The 22,447-nt window shown below is 32.0% G+C and overlaps 1 protein-coding gene and 1 long non-coding RNA gene across 3 annotated transcripts in view; one reads left to right on the top strand and one right to left on the bottom strand.

Annotated features, from left to right (window-relative positions):
• The window catches only part of LOC144844457 (uncharacterized), a 29,083-nt gene extending 12,146 nt beyond the window's left edge, over positions 1–16,937 (bottom strand). The window contains exons 1-2 of one of the 2 annotated variants that reach the window (XM_078701389.1): positions 16,868–16,937; positions 2,872–3,146 (exon numbers count right to left, since the gene is read on the bottom strand). In XM_078701389.1, the coding sequence (XP_078557515.1) occupies positions 2,872–3,124 (253 nt within the window). In that variant the 5' untranslated portion in view covers positions 3,125–3,146; positions 16,868–16,937. Of the gene's footprint in view, positions 1–2,871; positions 3,147–10,885; positions 11,007–16,867 lie in introns of those variants that run through there. The other variant, XM_078701390.1, reaches the window with a different exon arrangement.
• Positions 8,939–22,224, top strand: LOC144844473 (uncharacterized). The gene is made up of 3 exons (XR_013612431.1): positions 8,939–9,140; positions 9,287–9,435; positions 21,621–22,224. It is a non-coding gene; the product is annotated as an uncharacterized LOC144844473 (long non-coding RNA).
• Positions 22,225–22,447: the final 223 nt, after the last annotated feature.

Here is a 22,447-nt window from a genome sequence, read left to right as displayed (position 1 = left end):
CCCATATAGACCTTAATACCTGGAAGATTGTTTACAAGAAAACAAAGCTTCCTTCGGGAATCGCAGACGTGTCGATCAACAGATTCTATATTGCAGAAGACACGGAAGTGTCTATCGAAACGGTGACTGAGAGTTCAGGATTGCGTGGGTTGATCTACATCTCTGATACCGGTATCATTTTAAAGATTTCTATTACGTAGCACCTGATGTATGTTTAAATCAGGAAATCTTGGTAAAAACGTTAGTCCTATTATATCGTTTTATTTAGAGTTTTTATAGATGATTAACAAATTTGACGGCACAATAGAAAACTGGATACATTTTCGTGGGCGTTTATCCTGTTTCTGTTTAGGTAGATGGGTGATAATTGCGAGCCTTTTTCTATATTCTTAACCTATAGATTTTATCCTTAAGCAGATTTTTTTGTATTATGATGTATTTATATAAAATTAAGCATTTTAAACTTTCATTCATACTGTATTTATTAGCTTTGTGTTAATTGTACATGGAAACATCATATTGCCATATTGCTAATACATTTAGAAGTAGATGACATATTTAATTCCGACTCCAGGGAAAACCCATACACGTTTTTACTTCGCTTACACAACCTAAGGACTTATTTTAATTTAGTCTCAAAACGTCAACTTGTTTTATAATTTTAGTGAAAATAAGCATACATTATTAATGAAATCAATTATAGAAAAACATTTTCCTAGGAAATTATTTTCCTCGCGGGTTATCATCGAGTACGAGATTCTAGGGAATATCAAGTCAATTAGATTGCCAGGTTGATGCTCATTTTCTCCCTTTTTAACAGGAAGAGTTTCCTCCCCGATAATACCTGATAGACCACCGCCTAACAATCTGTCCCCCGACAGTCTCATAATATTTCGGTAAAGTTGACAAATCCACCACGAGAGGAAGTCATGACTGAACATGTACACGCACTGCTTGTCTGTTTTATGTAGTTAGCGGGAACGTTTGACATCTACCTCTCAGGTGGGACGTGAAGAACACTCGTAATATCACATTCATAACGGTAGTGAAAATAATAACATAAGCAAAATATTAAATGAGTATTAGCATGGAATATACGTTTTTGAACCTTTTAATTGTCGTTCTTATCTCAACTTTTGACATTCCTGTCGTCCCAAGACAATGTAGAATTCCATTTCAATTGGTTGCAATGGAACTTGCATTAATTTTTACAGGAATTCACAATTTTCGCACTGGGTATTGTCACCTACGTAACCCAGAAATGCAGGTTCTTCATCATTGACTGCCGGAAAAATAATGCGCGCGCAACGGTTTCACCTATTACGTGTGTGCCAAATACGAGAACGCCTGCGAATTATTGATAGTGCCTTTGATGTTTTTGGCTTTATCCCATGAATTAGGAGATTAAGTTGAGGATAGCTTACTAGGGACTTCAGATTCATGCCTAGTCAATTTATTTTTTTTCTAAGACGGATGCTTTCGACAGGACTACGTCACACTCTTTCTTTTAAGATAAAGAGTGACAAAGATGGCGTTTTGTATAATTTTAATTTTTTTACCTTGCCTGTCGTTTGACAACAAGTTGTTAAGCGCTCAGTAGAGATATCGGCTGGGACAACTAACGAAAAGGCTCCTATTTTGACCCCGCTAGGGAAATTAATCGAGTCTCTTGGGATGATCCCATGTCATCTATATCCCCTGACGCTCTTGTCGCAGCCATAATTCATTAATAAATTAAATTATACAGGCTACATTTCACACATATTAATATTCTGTATACAGGGGGCATTTACAGTGGCATGTTCGACCGAATCCTTCTCATCCGTGATTACTCAATAGATAACGCGTTTCAGTAAGATCTAACATGTGTCGGATGACGACAATTTAGCAAATGGTGACGCTTTTACCATTTGGACGTATAACCAAAGTCGACAGCGTGTACAGTAATCGTGTTTTACTGGTAATTTAATAGGTCCTTCCTATAACTGTTTACCGTTGACAGTTCCGCATACACGGTGGGGGTATGATAGTAAGACCGTGATATAACTTCCAACTTAAATCCTTCAATACAGATTTTTGTTCAACTCGTTCTTACAAAAGCTCAGCTCAAATTAGAGAATCAGAGTTGTAAAGTGGATTTTGAGATATATAAATGCGATTAAGCATTGTAAAATGAAGTTATCTTAAAGTTAATTTTAACTGTTCTCCTCTATTGTTTTGGCCGAAGTTGAGTTGGTTCGTCCCTTGGATCTGACTATTTTATTTACTAATACATAATAATTATACTCATTAATTATTGACAATTGTTTACTAGAATAGCAATAACTGTACTACTGAATTAATTGTGTAAAAATGTGACGAAATATATATGATTCTATATACAAAACTAATTACACAAACCATAAACACTTATTATATACAATCATTATATTAAGTAACTTTGATCGCAAGTAAAATAAAGCAGTTGACGTTCGACAATGATATAAAGTTATAATACTGTAGCTCAATCAAAGTCGAGACCGATTTTTTCGATTGATTTCGATTAATTATAGCATCACCAGTCTCTATTACATCAATGATGACTCTTTAACTTTTGATAATTTAGTAGATAAGGTAAATGGTGTAATTAAATGAGCATTGTAATTTTGTTTAAGAAACTAATAAATATAAGATTAAGAAATTTAATATGTAAAATGTATGATACTGTGTATGTAAATATTAAACATCATTCTATAACCATATCACTCGTATACGGCAATGGCCTACCTTATGGTACGTAACCACCTGTTGATGTAACGCGGTGACGGTAGCTTATTAACATATATGTTAAGTTCTGACCAATCAAAGACCCATTACAAAATTTGGTCTTACCTGTATGGATGGCCCATTCCTTGAATAGGCACGCATCTCTCTCACGACTGTAACCATGTCGCGCGGCGTGTTTCCATGGAATCTTAATGATTTGACTATCTCTATTGATCCATTCCAAGCCATTGATATGGCCACTATCGACCATCTCTTGGAGCCAAGCTCGGAGCCTCTTGCGCTCCCTAGGCCTAGCCCCATTCATCTGTACAGAACTGCCGTTCGATGGCATTGGTGGAGGTATCATGCGTACTGGCATATCAAGCTATAGTTAGACGATCCTATGAACAGAGAGATAATGAATCAATACTTTTAGTTCCTTATACTTTAAAAACAGTGGAGTTGTAATAGTTTATAGTCTTGGAGGTATAGACGCTTCCTATTGGTCACATCATCACCGTGTCACGTAACATGACCTGACGTCATAGATTTAGTAATTAATATCCTGTATCAAAATGTTTATATCTGTAAAACTAAGCTGGATTTATCGTACGAAATTATTAACATTATAATATCTTTCCTCCGACATGTCAATCATTTCCATTATTATAAAACTGATTAATTATTAACGTCTTATCATAATTTCACCTTCCAAATGGTTTTAATTTATAATACGAAATTAATTTCGTTATTGTGTATTAATATTATCCAACTACTGTACATATAAATTATTCCCACACATGAATATTTACTTTTAACAAAATGAAATACGCATTAGAAATAATTATAAAGATAGGCCTATATGTTAGGAATAAGTCTTTATATTATTACGTAATACGATTTTTTAAATAATGTATTGCAAAATTAATAGTTAAAATGAATATGCGCACTTATGATATCGTTAAAACTAGGCTCTTTTTTCTTTTTTCAACGTGACAAAATGATGTTTAAATTGGAAAATACCAAAAAAATGAAACGTTGTTACAACTATGTAGGCCTATAGCAGAAAATAATATTATTTAGATTAGACCTATATTTCCAAATGACCATGTAATCAGTTCTATCTATAGGCCTAATTCATTTTTTATATAATTGTCGATTACCACGTCTTTTTTTAAATCCTTTATGCAATTCAGATATGATATAATGTTATATTTATTTGAAGAGTTTCCTATTCGGGAAAGAGTCTAGAAGTTCAAGAGTTCGTCAAATAATAGTTGCTTGTCATTCACAGACATTTTTGTTGACGAATTAAGGGATCCGTCCTAAATGATGACTATATATAATTACACAATATTATATAGGGTTATATACTACAACTAGTGACGCGACTTACACAATATGCTTACTATAACTTGTTCTATATAACATTGTTTGCAAACTATAAACGGTTTTCAATCTTCCCTGTTTTTTATTGTTGTTTTCTTTTCTTTTTTTCACTTGAAAAACCATTGTGACTAAAGGTGGTCTTACTTCAGTTTAAGTAATTAAAAAGCGATAATAAATAATGTTTAAATATTGGAATCAGTCTCTGCCTTTGTGACGTGGATAGGGAATACCAATCAAATAAAATTAAAGAAACCCTCTTTGCAATTCGATTCGTTTTTGTGGGTGAGGGATCTCAAAACAGTAACGACAGGCCTATACACGCTACCTGTGGAGTATCCCTATCTAGACGTCTTTATATATTAGCAATGTCATTCTAGATAAATGAATCCTTCATTATAATCGTATTGAGGATATAAGTGTGTTTTATTATCTTAATTAACTTTACTCGTATAAAAATGGCCGTATTGTCAGCCCCAAGGAACAATCATCCGTTAAGCTGTTGTTAAAACGGGAGGCAGCCTGTCGAATTCAATTTTTTCCAAATAAAAATCTTTCACTATCGTTCATTGATTGCAACAACGTATTTCAGGCGATTTTTGTACGGTACTATGCATTCAGTGTCATTCTAACATGTGATAGGGCTATACATAATATGTAAACTCATCATGTGAAATGACATATGGTTATAATATAAAAACGACGATCACGTGTCTAACGATGATAAACAATAATTATAATAGGATGTGGGATAAAAATATTACAAATATGATATGATGTAAAATAATACTTTTATCATCATCAATACTATTATGTATCATTTAAACATGATGAAACAAAACAATATTCAGAGTAGAATTGTTTAATAATGATATTATTGTCATATAGGCCTATCACTAAAAAGAACGAAGAAATACAGGGCGGCCCTATCAACAACAAAAAAGAGTAGGCCTATATCGCTATAAAGCACATTCATTAATATTTTAGTTGTTAAAAAAATACATTAGTAAATATGTATACCGTACCTTAAATAGTCAATTATAATAAAAGTGAAATTGAATTTTACATTTGTTAAATAAAGTGATAAACAATAACGAAAGACAATTAAAATTAATAATTATTTATTAATTTGGAATAAGACTTTTGGGGACTTGAGTACGGTTCTAATGGCCATTGGATATTTAAATAATATTGTAATTTGTCGCTTAGAAAAGTTGTACTATAACTTTAGTGATTGCAGTAGGCCTAACTTTGATTGCCGTAGGCATAACTTTATTGATCGCAGTAGGCTTAACTTTAGTGATTGTCGTAAGCCTAACTTTAGTGATTGCCGTAGGCCTAACTTTAGTGATTGCAGTAGGCCTAACTTTAGTGGTTGCAGTATAGGTCTCTTTAGTAATTGCAGTAGACCTAACTTTAGTGATTGCCGTAGGCCTAACTTTAATAATAGTAATCATTTATTAAAACAGCAAAACGGGAAAAAATCGGTGGAACGTTTCGTGAAAAGGAGTGACCACATGTTTACTTATTAGAATACAACTTGGTTTTGTGCAGTTAGAATTAGGCTCTGATATCATAGTTACAATATTTGTTTATTTACTTAATATTATTTTCAATATTAGTTTAAAGTAACTAATCAACATTTTGTGTATTACTTTTATTTTGTATTTATCACCCCGTTGTATTATTAATCATTAATATATTATTAAATTATTATTATTCTAATTATACTAAAATGATATTAGTAGTTGCGTGAGGTATAAATTTAAATAATTTATACATAATATTTATTCGTAGCGTTAACAAAAGTACATAATTTACGAGGGCGAACAAGTATGAGCCCAAGAAAACTATACTTTTACTCATTAACATACAAATTATTGTTTATAAAAACAATATGTAATTTTTTCACCCATAATATCAATACATTATGAAATGAACCCAGAAACAGAAACCCTATATACAAAAATGAATGTTAGTAATTTTAGATAAAATGTTTGATGAGCCGGGTTTGATTTCTTAAAGTGACATTAATTAATACATCAACATAACGTATTTTATTTTCCTCCTTAAATTAAGTTATGTGAGCATCTAGGCTCCCTTATATTCTTAGTTATTATATATTCTTGTGAGCATCTAGGCTACCTTTTATTCTTGGTTATTGTACATCCTTGTGTGCATCTAGGCTCTCATTTATTCTTGGTTATGTGGAAAATACGATGCCGCCCGATAGTGAAACAGTTTCGAGCGCGATAGCCTAAGGGCAAATTATATTAGTTTCGGTGTATTACAAGTACTTACACCAACATTTTAAAAACTAAAACAACCCTAATTACGACCGTGATAAATGATACTTGTAAACTTTCTAATTTGAAGCGAAACAGGGAAACTTGTTGGAACGGTTTTGTAAGGAGATGTTACAAACTGCAATATTATTAAGTTAAAGTCGAACTACTGCACAAATAATATTAGTCTATGATCAACAATAATTACAATTAATAGCCTATTGTTTCTTGTTTTAGGATTTATGTAAGGAGAATATTATCTCAATTATAAGAAATTTAGGTTGAAATACAAGAATTAAAATTTATTAAACTTGTCGAGCTGGTTGAGTGATACACTTCGCTATTACGGACTAAGCTCACTACGGTACCATATAGGCATAAATAATCGTATACAGAAAATCTTGTATATTCCTAAACAAACAAATACTGTAATAAATATTGTATAAAACATTGAAACAACTGAAATACTTTACATTCTATTTCGCTTGTTTGTTCACTTTCTTATTTACAACGCAATTTTTTATTTTGGAATACGGCGCTCAATAAACATGTATACGCATAGGCCTAATTATTGTCTATAAAACAGTTTGTAAGGATTACGATACATTTTTTAATATTCAATATTAACGTATTTTGTAATATTTAATTGACTGGACATATTTACATAATACTAGATAGTTTAAGATTTGAATGTTACTTGACTGTATGTCAACGACGTGAATCAAATGCGGTGTTAATTGAACACTCTAAAGATTAATCGCATTTGATTGGACAAAAGTTAGTACATGAAAATTAAGTGCGGTAAAATAAACCAGTTTAGTGTCAAATCTGTGGTATGTCGTGGAAAGTTTACGTGTTACCATCTACACATAAACATTAACTTTACAAATAGGCCGAATATTTAATGTTGTAAAATGCCAATCACCACAAGATAATATTAAATAGGCCTATTTTATTATGTTTTGATTAGACGCAACGTTTTTGCAACAAGTTTTACTTGTACACACTCTTTGGCTACAAGTTCAAACACACCTTATAACACAGTCTTGAACACATTATTGGTAAATATAAATACACTAGTACTTACTTTCAATTATGATACACGAAAATGAAGGTATAGATCACGTTATGTTATTGTTTATTTAAGATAAAAAATACGATAACAAGATCTGTTCGATTGAAAACGTAACAAACAAAAGAAGCTAGCCTACCTCTGTATAGCGACTGCATCGCTACATCCACGTCACCTAGGCGTACGCATCACCTGATTTCAAACTAAATTTTAAGTTGCAATATCTTAAGTAGTAACTAAAAAGAAACTACGTCAAGGCGATCGAGCAATGATAGTTGGTTTATGCATCTTGTCAAGTACAAACCGACTTAAGTTAAACGTCCGACTTGGTGTCCTGTGCACCGAGTTGGACCGCTAATTTCCCTCGCAGCTGCAGTGACACCTTATCACTGATATTATCATCCTTATCCAAGCAATAGAATATCCTTTATATTTAATATACTTATCAGAAAATTAATTAATAGCATAGAAAGTTGAAGAATGTTAAAAGGTGCAGGTCCACGCCTTCTAGTAAATCGTGCGAAGCTAATGACTTAAACAGACTCGTCCTGCACAATGTAGTCGTATTTTATATTGTTACGCTTTTACAAATTATGAACAAATACAATGTACTATTATTCAAAAGTTGCATTATTGATTGAAATTATATTTATTTTTTAAATGTATTCAAGTAAAAAGTAATTGATTATAATATTTACCGATGCACACGTCTTGCAGATTTTGTGACAATTATTTTTTAGAGATTAAACGAAATATAATCTTAAATATTACGATTAGACTGTGCGATGCAATTTTATGGTTTATGTATGACCTTTTTTAGATTAAATATTCTACTTTTTTTATTTTTCTGAAATCTGAACAATGGTTTTATCCATGTGACATAAGCAATGTTTTCAAATAAACCCAAATTTCGACAGGCATGTTTAAATATTATGCTATATTTGTTTTTGAAAATGAGTGAATATGAGAAAATAGATTATGAAAACAAATCGTGCAGATTATTTGAAAGAGTAAACTTTAATATTTCATCTGTACAAATTAAATTATTAATAAATGAAATTATTCAGTGGTCATAAAGAAAGTATGTTTAGAAGAAATGAATCATTTTTAATAATCACTTAAATTCGCGAAGGAACTGCCAATCAAACAATATGAATACAACTTCAAAATACATAGTTATACACTAGAACCTTTGGTAATATATAAATTTTATATTTATATGGTACTTAATAATGTTTTTTTATGAACTTGATCCTGCCGTTGGAATGCAAGTTGTGATCAAACCACAATACTACCTGGTACTGTACCGCTGTACCATGCAGGAACAAAGCGTGCGAGGAATTCTCCTTAGGAATGTCAACGCCATCTTTACGCAAATTATTATGCAATCGCTTCGAAATTAAACAGCAATTCGATTTTGAAGGTAGCGCTTCTTCATAGAAGAGTTGATTACAAAATAGAAGGGTTAGAAGTAATTTTCTTCACGGATTAATAATATGGTTTGAATATGATAATTATAAAGAAAACTTTTAAAAGATAACTGTAAATGGCTAAAAATACAAATCAAAATACGTTATATAACAGACGGTAATATACCGTATGTTAACGTCCAGTCATAAAAGTGTACCGTCATTGCATTATCCACGGATTCTGTAAGTATTCATCACTTTAAGAATATTACATCCACGTGTGATCAGTCGAAAAGTGAAATTTGTTTCGTAATTTTAGAGTCACCGCTGTGCAGAGCGGTATAAAAACATAAGAACAATAATAGCTTATTTATAACTTTGTTTTGCAGCAAGGCATAAGTCAAGTCGATGTAAATGTTAGAAAAACAACACCTGTCTCCATGTTGGATTCTTTTTTTTAAATGAAAGGATTTTTATAAGAAAGCTGGCGCGGCCATTTTGGGTACCATGTAAGGATATTATAACCAACGTTCGTCGGGTAAGTAACTCTAAAAAAAAAGTTTAGTAACCTTATTTGAGTTAGGTATAATTTAGGGACTATTTTTATTAGAAAGGGAATACTGTTGAAGATAGAGAACAAATCGTTCGTGCGATGTAAGCTACTTTTCACACGCTATCCCAAGCCCGAAGCGTCTCGCCCAAAAGTTCGCGTGCGTTTTCTATATTACATTGTATTCGATATTAAGTATTGACAAAAACCATTATTTATATCAATTTTTATAAAAACATTGAAACAAAGGTATAGACTTCAGTCTACCACTGCGTACATTAAGAATGCAATGGGCAAACACTAAAACAAATAACCAATACTACTTATAGTCTACAACTTTGTGCTGAAAAACAAACAAAATAAAAAACTAATACGCAAAAAATAACAAAATAGAAAGATCGTAAAAAATGGATGGGATGGACCAGTGAGCTGGATCTAATCGCATAGTTGTGGTAAAACCTCTTCATTGAGTTTTCCACGTGATAAGTAAACTAAATCCAGACCAACCCTTTTTCTTTTTTAAGACCTGAAATGTAGACCGATATGCATATAGTCAGTTGGAAATGGTTGTCTACTTTCTAGGAGTTTATGTGGTTAAGTTATCAGATAGTCTAGGCCTATATTGTTTTGACAACTCTTAATTTTAACTCACTTTGTATATAACATCTCCCCTGTATAGGCCTAAATAAGGCCTAAATCACAAACTTAATTAAAACACTATATTTGAAAATATTGCATACTAATACACATAGGCCTATTTGTCTATTCCACCATTTTATTGATAGGCCTATATATCGTTAATATTATTTAGTAAATTTTTGTTTATATTACACTGGAGAAAAAAAAATAGTAAAACGGAATACGAATTGTATATAAATGATGGACGTACATAAAAATATATACCTAGGCCTATATATTATTTATTAGGCCTATTTGCGATAGAAACAATACTCAAAGACAGTAATATTATGTATTATTTAGATTGCTATAAGCCTAAAATATGTATCGGAACTCAGTCGATGTATTTCCACACACATTCTTTGATAAATAAAAAAATTATACTCATTTTATAACTTATAATTATTACGTATGGAAACGAATAAACTCAGTTTAAAGCAGGTTTTTGTTGATTGATTCTATTTTAGTTCTCTGAACATCCGCGGCCTAAGGGATCAATGCTTTTCACAATTTTCAAAAAATATGGCCTTGAAAAATCATAAATACTTCAATTTAATTACTGATAAAAGACTACCGTAGCTAATACGATTTTTATATTATTTTTTATAAGATTGAGGGTTAACCGGTAGATCGATTAGGCCTATAGCCTACCTTGGCATCGATTTACGAAAACTGTTTTTATCAATAAAATTGTGGTTTTTTTTCATCTAAAATTTCAAACTTGAAAACGTAGTCAATTTATAAAATGTATATTTCTTACATGTTCCCGGGTTCTCCCGTTCCATTGGTTTTAACAACTCCTGTGCTTTAAGATGGATAAATAATGTATCCTTTCCCGGTGGATCCTTTGTTTGTCAGCTCCTCGTTCGTTCTGTGTGTTGGGGCCTAGCTACACGTCGTCTTTTTGGTTTGATGATGACGCTTAAAACTACTCGCAACACTTTTCGTATGCGCAGAACCTGTTCACACATGCGCAGAATAGAAGTGGTGATATGCGAACACTGTTTGGTGTTTTTATTTTCTTTTACACAACTTTTACATTAATTGAAAAATTCCTAAAAAGTGTCGTATTGGCCTATGCCCCTAAATATTTTGCGTCACTTTCAAAATGATATCTTTGCCCAATCGTTTGTTAATAAATACTCGTTGTAAATGAATACCCCCTTCGCGTGGTACTCATGTAGCTGGTTGTACTGCGCGTGTCCTCATTATATCGGTATCATATGATATTGTACAATGGATGAACATTGACAATGGGATGGTAATTATTAAAAATAATAATCAGTTATTTGAAAACAATTGGACATCTGCCATTGATAGGGTAATTGAGCAATATATTCGTAACAAATAAGACCCTTAGACGACTACTTGGGTTTTGTATCCGGCATCAGTGCGAACATTGTACAATTAAAACTTACCTTAGAATAACAGTTAACATTTTTCCAAAGACACATAACTGTCGGGTTCCGGATATTACAATTTCTGGAAGCCTACTAATAATTTACTACAGCTTAAAAATGCATATCAGGCAATACAATACAACTCCAGCTGAACAACCTGTTCGAACCACCAACCCACGACTAATCAACTAAATATTGGCCTACACTTTTCTTTTAATTACTGGATACCATAGCATGGTAGTCAGTGTGGCCTCTATGCCGCTACACTGAGTCATCCATTCACAACTAATTGAGTTTATTCAGCTAGCGTAAAGGAATACCTTTACAATTTTTGATTCACCTGTCTTTATTAATCCTAAAAGAATGTGGAGTTTATATAGGCCTATTACGCAACTTCAACATCGTCTAACCTTGTTTGACTTTGACCTCGTTTTGTGGTCAAATAGTTACCATGGAAATGAACATCACATAAATGGAAGTACAGTATTATGCTAAAAAATGTCAAGTTTACGTTACTTGATCTGCGACCTTCAAACTATTATCTATGACGTCACATCACATGACTTTTCGTAGCGCTGCACTGTTAGGAGAAATAAATTGCATCAGGGGTATTTCAAAAATGGCAACATGGATGATAAGTGAATTTAAGTTTCTGAGTACCAGCCACGAAACTCCCGATGACAATTAATCAGGACTGATTAGCTTGTGCTTTAATTACATTGTGTTAATTGAATTCCTTTTAAGTGACGATATTCCGCGTTATCTTACGCACTGCCATCCGATTTTCAATGTTAGACACATAATCATTTGATAGACGGAATGTCACTTTTTAGACAGTATTATCTATTTTTATTACAATTTTTATCGGGATGATTTCTATTTCGTAAGAAATTCGTGCGACAACTAATTTATTTTCCTAAAGTTTTTTAATAATCTTTTTTATAGAGGCCTAAAGGTAATAAAAAGTAATGTTTAAAAAAGTTACCAAACTAACGGTAAATCGCTTAGAACCGCACAAATAGAACGCGTTACAACATGTCGACTTTCAACCAATCAGGAGAACGTTTGTAGTTCAAGCGTGTCATTGTGGCAAACTGAAGAACTTAAGTGGCGGTAGAGAACACCTCTGAACACTTAGGCTACTTACTGGTACTAATAGGGCCTATCATTAATTAAACATTGTGACGTTCTTATACCACTAATTTGAACCTACTTGGATAGCAAGTAAAGAAATCTGGACACAAACCACAGAGTGGAGAAATGAAACTATTCCCAGGAACACGAGGTCATGGAAATTAATAGTGACATTTAAAGCGATGGTAACACTGATTCAAAACACTATCCAGTAACTTGAATACACTCGCCGCACATAATTCACATGCCCAATGCAATCGCACATGCTGGCGATCTCAAATAGCGCTCTCTATGGAGTAAGCGAGCTTGTCGCGTGTGCGTCTGTTTTGCTACAGAAGTAACTCAACAAGTCGACAGAAGCTCCCAATCAGGTATATGATTGACGGACAACGATCATCAATATATTCTCAATACATGTGGGAAATATTACCTTGTTTTTGTCACCATTTGTCTTGTATGTAACATGTTAATATAACGTTCAACTATGGAGGAATGCTCCTTGGGATATAATAAGTCATTATTTATCTATTATTAGACAATTATTCATAGTACATGTACACTACCAATTCCAGATGACAAATACGCAACATTTGTTTCTTCATATTTCATAAAATATATGAATTGACATTCATGTGTGCATAATTCTGTAATGCTTTTTCGCATTCGACCGTTTTACTGTTACAGTTGTCTGTCAATGTGGCACGTTTGATCGTTATTTTACTACTATTAGTTGCCGTCGCGTCTTTATGCGCCGCATATGATCGTTCTTTACTGTTAGTTTCGTCTTTCTTTGCGCCGCGCTCGTTCCAAATACTAGTATGACGATTGTTGACCTTGAAACGAGTGTTCTTCACTTCATGAAAGTGTAACTATTCGTAAGTAGTGAAAACAAAACAATTTATATTCCCGAAAATAGTTTAAACTATAGGATTCTTTATGATCCGATACAAAATGATTTGATGAAATTTAAAAACGTCATTTTACGGCACCCATGAGTTATCGTGGACATTCATTTTAATTCAAAATGATGTTTCGTTATTAAAGTTACCTTCGTTCTATATTCTATATAAGTTATCATTTGATTGAGAGGTGTTACCTGTTCAATGTCTAAGATTCAGTAATTCGCTCTATGTTGGGCGGTACATTTTACCGTCCATTTTCTTCCTGACGGGATCAAGTGTATACTCATAAGCAAGTCAGATAAACGATATGATAATTTAAATCAATTATAAAGCATGTGGTGTGCGAGTTCAGATTCAAGTCCCTTAGGCCCATCAAGGTGTTAGGTCAACCCATCCTGATTTAGTCCCTGAACAGGGCACATCCGCCTCCTGTCTTATTAGGTTTTCCTAGTCGATTCAGCACAGTGCCATGCCTCAGAAATAGATATAATCTGCAAGTTTAAGCACAATGATAGAACCCATGCTCTAATTGGTCAAACATTGGCGTATCCTTTATAGTTTCCTATAATTAAGCCAATGGAATTTAATGTAAGCCAGAAGATGGTTTAACTTTTCTTCTGACTCATGATGCTTCAATATCAAGGATGAATCTTTCAGCGCGTTCCTCATTGGTGACGCGAAGTGATCGATTAGCACGTGACACTACGAAGAACTTGCAATCGATCATGGATGGGCGGATAGATAGTAGGTCTAACTTTCTGTTTATACGTTGGGCTAACCTTTTACAACCGTTAATATTGATCTTAACCAGAAGTTTTATTTTAGTTAGGCTGATTAACTGAGTTTGGATAGGACGCTACTGTACGCTGAAATAGAACTGAATTGTTCTGCCCTTAATCATGTTCAACTGACACATAAAAGACAAGGATCAAGCTATCCTCATGAGTAAACAGTTGTAACTAACAGACAAGAAGCAATACTATATTATAGCATAATCTAATAACATGTCTATCATCATATTTAATAAACATTGAAAATTACGAAATATTCCAGATGATCGTACAAACTAATTGACATTTAGGGCTTCTTTTTTACCGCTCTCTTTATTCTTGTGGGTATTTTAACACTAATTTGACATTAACATGTATGTATTACCCGGTCACCACAAAGTGTTCTGAACTATCATTCAACTTAGTTATGTCAAACATTCGGTTACATAAACATAATTTAAAATCTGTCGATTGTGTTTAATTATATTAAGCCTATACTATAAACAAAAACATGTACTTTATTATTTCGCTTCTAATAATAGTTCTTGCATTGTATTTCTACCAAAATTTTTTTTTTTTGCAAACTATTGTATTTTACAATAAACAAAGAGGAATGTAACCATTATTTGTAAATTATTAAGCCTACTATTAAACAAAAACATATACTTTACTATTTGGCTTCTAATAATTCTGGTTCTTCCATTGTATTTCTACCAGATAATTTTTTTTTTGCAAACTATTGTATTTAACAATAAACAAAGAGAAATGTAACCATTATTTGGAAACGTCGATACATCTTATTGCAAAGTTATAAGAGTATTCTAATTCATATTTCAGGGGTGTGTATTCCAATGTTATAATGACTAAATGCTCCTTTATTAAATGAATCACGTTTTGGATGAGCCGTCAAAGAAACTCATATATAGCTTGACCAATAAAACCGGACCCAGGACAAAATAATCTTTATTTTGAAATTGATTCTAATTAGTGACCATAAATTGTCTTTAATTAAGATCGACTTTAAAAAAATACTGTAAATGAGATTTTTAACAAAATAAATCTACTGGGTCGGTAATAGAGAAACAAGAAATAGGCAGGTAAGGTAAACAAGAATGTATACCTGTTTACTGAAAAATTTAAAAGTTTTGTGCGCCTGTTATACGCAGGTAAGGCTATCTCTAGCTAAACATTTCCTAACGTACTTTTGCACAGTATAATTATGTATAATATGCGTATTATCAGCATAGATTATACTAATGATAACAATGGTAAATATTTATTATTAATTATAATGTTGTTATCTAACCTGTTGATTTATAATAACTATTAAGGACAAATATAAGAGATGACTTTTACACATGGTATCACAGTGAATCAATTCCTAAATACTTAAGCAGATCGCCTCTTTTCAAGTACTTTGTCGAACTTTAATCCTATTCTATTATTTCTATTGTAGTTTTATAGCTTAACTTTAAAAGACGTGTTGTACTTTATGGGTAATTGTTATACAAAAAATCATATGGTTTGATATACAATTTATCATTTAGATTAATATTTTAGGAAATGGCTATTGTTAATGTGCAGTTCTATAAGATATATAAATAGGCCTTTCAAACAATTTAAAAAGTTTAATAAGTTCATTGTAGGCCTATAATAATATTTTACAAATTGAAAGTTAATTTAACAGTTCATATTGTCAGCTACAGGTATCTTATCTCTATATAAATTATCATGTCATTTTGTTAAGACTTTATCTGTCGACGTAATTCATTTTTGCAATTCGAAAAATGCCAATATTGTAACTTATAAAAAAAAAAGTAGTCAATGTAAAAATGTGTCTCTTCGTACTATTTCAAAATGCAATATAAAGTGTATGCACAAAATCCTAACACTAATATAAGACTAATCATTTAATTACATTGTTGAATATAACTTCCTGAATAGGTCCCAAGTAGTTCCTGATGACATATTCTAAATTCTTGTCACCCTACCCATTTAATAACGAATCTCACCCACCCTATGTAAACTGCCCCGGGATGTATTTATTTATCTCGATACTACACTACATCCTCTTAAAAAATAAAACACCGGCCTCATGTCTAAAGATAACAGCTATCAACTTCATCATCTATAAATGTTAGGCCTATACTTTACTTTTAAATGAGTACCAATTGTACAGGTTTCCATGTCGAAAGTTAGGCTCGACTGGTTGCACCACCCACCCTAAGTTTACCCCGCCATAGTGTTTTATCTCTATGCTTCACCTGTAAACACACAGGTAACTTCCCCATGGAAAATAAAACATTGCCTTTCTGTCTTACTCTTTAAAGATAACAACAGCTTCCTATCGATCGTAACTTCATCTTCCTCTCGTAGAGTTACGGTACACATCTGTAGGCCTACATGTTATTATAATTAACCAATAATTATAACAATCTCTAATACTTTTAATTGGTTTAATAATGACTAACCAGTCACATGACTGTACCTGCGTACTTCATAATTAGGCCTAGGCCTATATAAATGTATTGCTTACCTGTATGAATGTTGTGAGTGGTGGTACCTTTACAAGCTCTATATTAACTATTATCCTTCTCTCATTGCATGACTCATGTGAGTGAACTACCTTTTCTCAGCTCTTTAGTATTTCAATACCTACCGAAAAAGTTAACTCCGCCTCCAATTTATGGCACTCTGTTGATACAATGATATAGTTCCTGTAGTATTTATAAAAACTAATCTACCAAAGAGGCTCGACAATAACCGGAAGCTGCAGTCTCGCTTGTAATTGGTCTAGCTGACTCGTGACGAGTCGTAGATTCCAGCCTACATTCCATATAAGGGCAAAAATGCTTCCGGTAGTATCCGGTTATTGCTTGAGAATTTGTGAATGAATGTGACGACATAATAGAGTTGGGAATTCAATAGATCTACGCATGCGCATAACAACAAACTTTTGAAACGTCACAGGTAAACATTATGACTGGTAGAATGGCTACAAGTGGTAGTAAAAAGGGGATTTTTAACGGACATTACTTGCGAATAATTCTGCAAGATTTTATACAATGGTTTTCTGTCTTTTGATGTCTATTTCAATATATTGTTCACGAACATATTCGTATTTTTGAAAGAGTTTATTTTCAAAACAATGGATTGGAAAATGCTTATGCATTCTACCTTTTTATAGGCCACTTATTTTTATCTGTCACAGTTTTCACTAAGTTTAATCACGTTCAATATAGAATTATTTTCCTTATTACACAAATTTTAATAATTTAAAGCATTTCATATACAAATAATTCCTATTACATGTTAATTATTACTTTTTCATTTCGGAATCTCTGGTCCATAGAAAGTAAAAATTACATATAATTTAATTAAAAATAAACAAGACTGTGCTAATTACTACTACTACTTTTAATAGTAGAGTACCGGTTAGGCCTACCATACTTTAGGTTTTGTGGGGTTTTTTTGCTATAGCAATCTGTATGTAAGTTTCATATTATTATTAGTGAGGGCGGGGTGGAGTATGAATTCAGGAATGCGACAGATTGTCTCTTAAGTATTTAGTGTTGATTTTCATCATGATTAGATTTTCAAAGGTAATTTGAGCCATGGACTCAGACAGGTCCTAGCTGAATTGATTGCAAAATATAAAACAATCCAAAAAGAGACATCAAAACGTTTACCCGGGTAATTAGTTTATTACGGTACATATTTACTAATACAAGAGTCAAGAAGTGACACAATAAATATAATTAGGCCTACTGTAGTCAAATAATAATCAATGGTTGGAGATAATTATTGGACATTTTTTTAGTCTAGGCCCTACATAAAAGCAACGAATATCGTTAAACCTGCTATAATGAAAATCTTGATATCAATACAAACAAATCTGAATTTATTTTTAAAAAAGTAAAGAAACATCGTTTAATATGTGCGATCACAAATAACTAAAATTTGTTAATAGACATATGGTATAATAATATATCCTTTTCGTCACGTATTGCTATATTTAGACCATGGGTTTCCTAAGTTTGATTTATATTTAAAAATAGCTAATGCTTGCTTATGACACTGTTCGCGGAAACGATCCACCGTGACGTATTGTATTTGAAAACCCTCTAGAGGAAGATTGTTGGTACTTGTGAATTGGCAAAGGTCATATTATTATGTTTTTATGTATTCAACGATTGTATTGTTACTTTAGAAAATGTATTAATAATTCCGAGGCTTCTTCGGTCATAATCTAGGCCTATAGGTAACCAGTGAGTCGTGAATCACATTATTTAAATAACAATAACTAATGATTATCTAATATTAAACGGTTTGTTCGTCTGGATCTATTTATATTTTGTATAGAATTTGGTCTTTTAAAATACAACCCTAATAATAACGATAATACCTTGTTTAGAATGAAGGATATGGCATATCAATTTCAGGTAGCGCCCCTTATTATTGAGTACAAAGTATCCCCGAACCCGAAATAGCGGTTAGATTTATCGTTCGTTTCGCAAGAATGTATTCCCTTAATAAGGGTGTCCATTGATATAACCTTACCATTACCTTTCCTCTTCGAAACAAGTCTCCCATAAGGCTACAAGATGCTCTATCCATTCAATTCTGTTTCTAGCTTTAAATTTCGCTTCATTCCATTGATAAGGGTCCTTTATATAGGGATATCCCAAAAGAGGCTACTCTATTTTAAAACGGGAAACCACTCGATATTGTAATTCATTTTTATATTTTCTCTCTCCTTGGTTGCTGTTTGTTCTCTGTTCTGTTATTGTTTAAGAGAAATAAATGAAATAATAATGGCATATTGTGTAAATACACCTGATTCCTTGGAATTACATCCCAACATAAGATCTAGGCCTATATATAGTTTATTGTTATAGATACTTTTGTCTTGTATATTTTATATCGGTATTAAATTTACTTTTAAAAAAAATAAAAAAACAGGCCCAGGAGCAATTTTACGTCTTTTCTGTTGGCATCAACATTAAAATGTTAACTAGTATTGGTGTGTTCAAACATAAAATTCCTGATATGTGTGTTAACAATTATCTTTAATTATAAGTTCCTGGTTAATTCATTTTCCCACAGCTTTTGATTTGTTATTATCACTGCAATATTTCTATTGTTAGTATTGTTATCATTATCGTTACAATATTATGGTACATTTTACTGATTTTATTTATTTATTTACTTATTTATTCATTTGGCTTTGCGTCTAAAGCTTTTGCTTACAGCTTAACCCCATTCACAACTTTAAATAATTTTGTATTTAAAATAAATTATTTATGTATACTTTTAATCTTAGATTGTGAATAAAGTTATATATACATCTGTGGGATACTGATTTTTTTTCCTAGAAATTATTTTTTATTCCGGAAGGTATCTTTTTAAAATTGTTTTTCATGCCGTTGTTTCTATGTAGCGAGACGGATTGTATCCGCTTATATAAAGTGTAGATCATTTCTGTGAACTAAATTACTTCTTAAAGAACATTATATGATATCAACTTTTAAGAAAACAGATAGAAAATAGGTTTGGGCGGATTTTGAAACAATAACTGGAAACTTGAACAATTTTGTTAGAAGTCTGTTAAACCAAATATTCACAAATTATATTTATTAATAATATTCACTAAGATATTTTTGTCCTAGTTCTTTCTTTCTTCAACGCTTTTAAAATATAAAGATTACCTTTGTAAAAAAAATCATACCTAATGTGATCGACTGCATTATATTATAATGGCATCAAGTATTTACTTGAACAATTTTTTTTGAAAATCGTTGACTTAAAACAAAGTTAAGATTAGACCTATTTATTTATTTTTTACTAAAGGCACGTTTGATAAATGTTCGCATGATCTTACAACTCAGCCTCCTCCATTTTGTATTTGTTTGTAGGCCTACATGAAAAAAAAACTAAACTGGAGATAAGATAAGTACTGTTACCTGATTTTCACATCTTATTATTATGTGAAAAGTATATTAAAGCCCACTTGAAATGCCACGCAAAAACGACCTTGTTTGCTTTAAAAAATGGTTCAGTATCGATATTGAAGATATTTTAAAAACATGAAATAAGACTGTTAAAAAGCTGTTTTAAAATATAGTGACTTTGATTGACATGATTTCACATACATGCTTATATTGGTTTAGTATTTTTGTATTATTATATGAGAATGGGAAAGAATACAATCCATATCATATTTAAACTGATGTTTTAAATGTACATACAAAAAATTACATTATTGGCTTTGCTTTAAATCGTGTTTTTTTTTTGATTATTTTTTTTTAAAATTATTTTAATGTATAATCTTGTAAAGATTTTAACTTGGCTATTGGAAAGACTTTAATCGAATTATTATTGAAAACAATCTATATCGAAATCAACAGGTGATCTATAGTCTCTCTAGACGTAATAGTATATATTTTCCAGTATAGATGTTGATGTTATCAAACTATCTCTTTGTATCCGTAACAATATTCATTGTACGCATGTGATTGCAGTTAAATATTGAACTACCAACGAACCACTCCGTATTGTTTTCTTCATTTCCACAAATAACGTAAACAGGTGTGGCAACAAAAGGAAAAAAAGAAAAACAAATTTGTTGAAATAACAATATGATTAATTAAAATTATTATATGTTTAATAGGACGATCATTGGGACACAATCATCAGACACATGGAAGATATTATTGGTTTTTTTATTTTACTCGTATCAGTCAGGATCCACTGGTATTTTAAACTATGCACAACCAGCCACTACTCGGCCACATCAAGAAAAAAAACCTAGAAATACAACAAACATGTCACCATACATACATAATAATCTCATGCATTGTGCCACTGCACAATCGTGAACCATCGATATCCTCATTACATAATATTCAGTACAATACATATTATACATAGCATCAATGTTATAGTATTATACCGTCACCAATTATTTACAACAATTGATAACCATATCTATACCTGGATTAAACGAAATCAAACGTGGAGGTGCACACTTATCTTTACCCAGTCACTTCCATTCAGCCCAATCTATTAATTAATAATATGTATAAACAAGTTCTTAACACGATACTATTCACAACTATTTATGACCACAACAATGGCCGCCATATTGAAATCCTGTCTATATATAATTAACAACACATTAATGTGAATGCATGTCATTTCGTATGCCATTGTGTCATCAGATTTTCCAGTAGACTATTGTAAAGTATTAATATTTCACAACAACGATTACATTTTCCTTATTATATTAGCAATATGAAGATTAAACTACTTATCAGACATAAGAGAAATAGATGATGTGAGTTGTGTACATATAAGAGGAAATGTGTGGGGCCAACAAGAGATCCCTGTGGCACACCAGACTGGACAGGAAGCTCAGAAAAGGATTCTACCTCTACGTCGTCTCTCTGGAGACACTCACAGACATAAACACAGACGTGGAAGAAGATGAACAAAACCTTCTTGTATATTGGTAATTATACCTAATTTCAGTGGGTGTGGGATGACGGAAATGGTCTAGGTAGATCACATCAAGTTTGACATTATTAATACCATTTAATTTAATATTTAACTTCAAGTCTGGAACGCTAAATGCGACAAAACATTTCGATTTTAATTCGATTATCATTAGATACAATATCTCAATTTGTTAGACATTTCACAGCAATCTATTTCTACAAGACGTCAATAATGAAATCATATAAAGATGATACAAATCTACAGACGTATTACCTTATCAATAAATATATTGAATTATTTTGAATTAATATTGAAAGCGGTGAAAACGTCCCTGATTTCGTTAAAATGTGTATACTGTAGGACATCACTTTGTATAGGAGTGTATGAATGATAATAAATGCGTCAGTAACAAAGAATCTTTCACAATATTATTGTACACACGTATGTTTTTTAGCTCAACAATTTAAATGCATTAGAATATAATAACAGTGGTCTAATGGTATGGCGCCTGTTAAGAAACACCGAGTTCGAGGCTACTGAATAGTTCTTTTCTTCTCTTTTCAACTTTCCTAATGCAGCATTAATACTGCTAGAGTTTTTGCCTTAAACGTATGAATAA

Source organism: Antedon bifida, chromosome 6 (genome assembly GCF_963402885.1).
Source record: "Antedon bifida chromosome 6, ecAntBifi1.1, whole genome shotgun sequence".
Taxonomy (NCBI): Eukaryota; Metazoa; Echinodermata; class Crinoidea; order Comatulida; family Antedonidae; genus Antedon; species Antedon bifida.
This window is presented reverse-complemented; position numbering and strand designations above follow the sequence as displayed.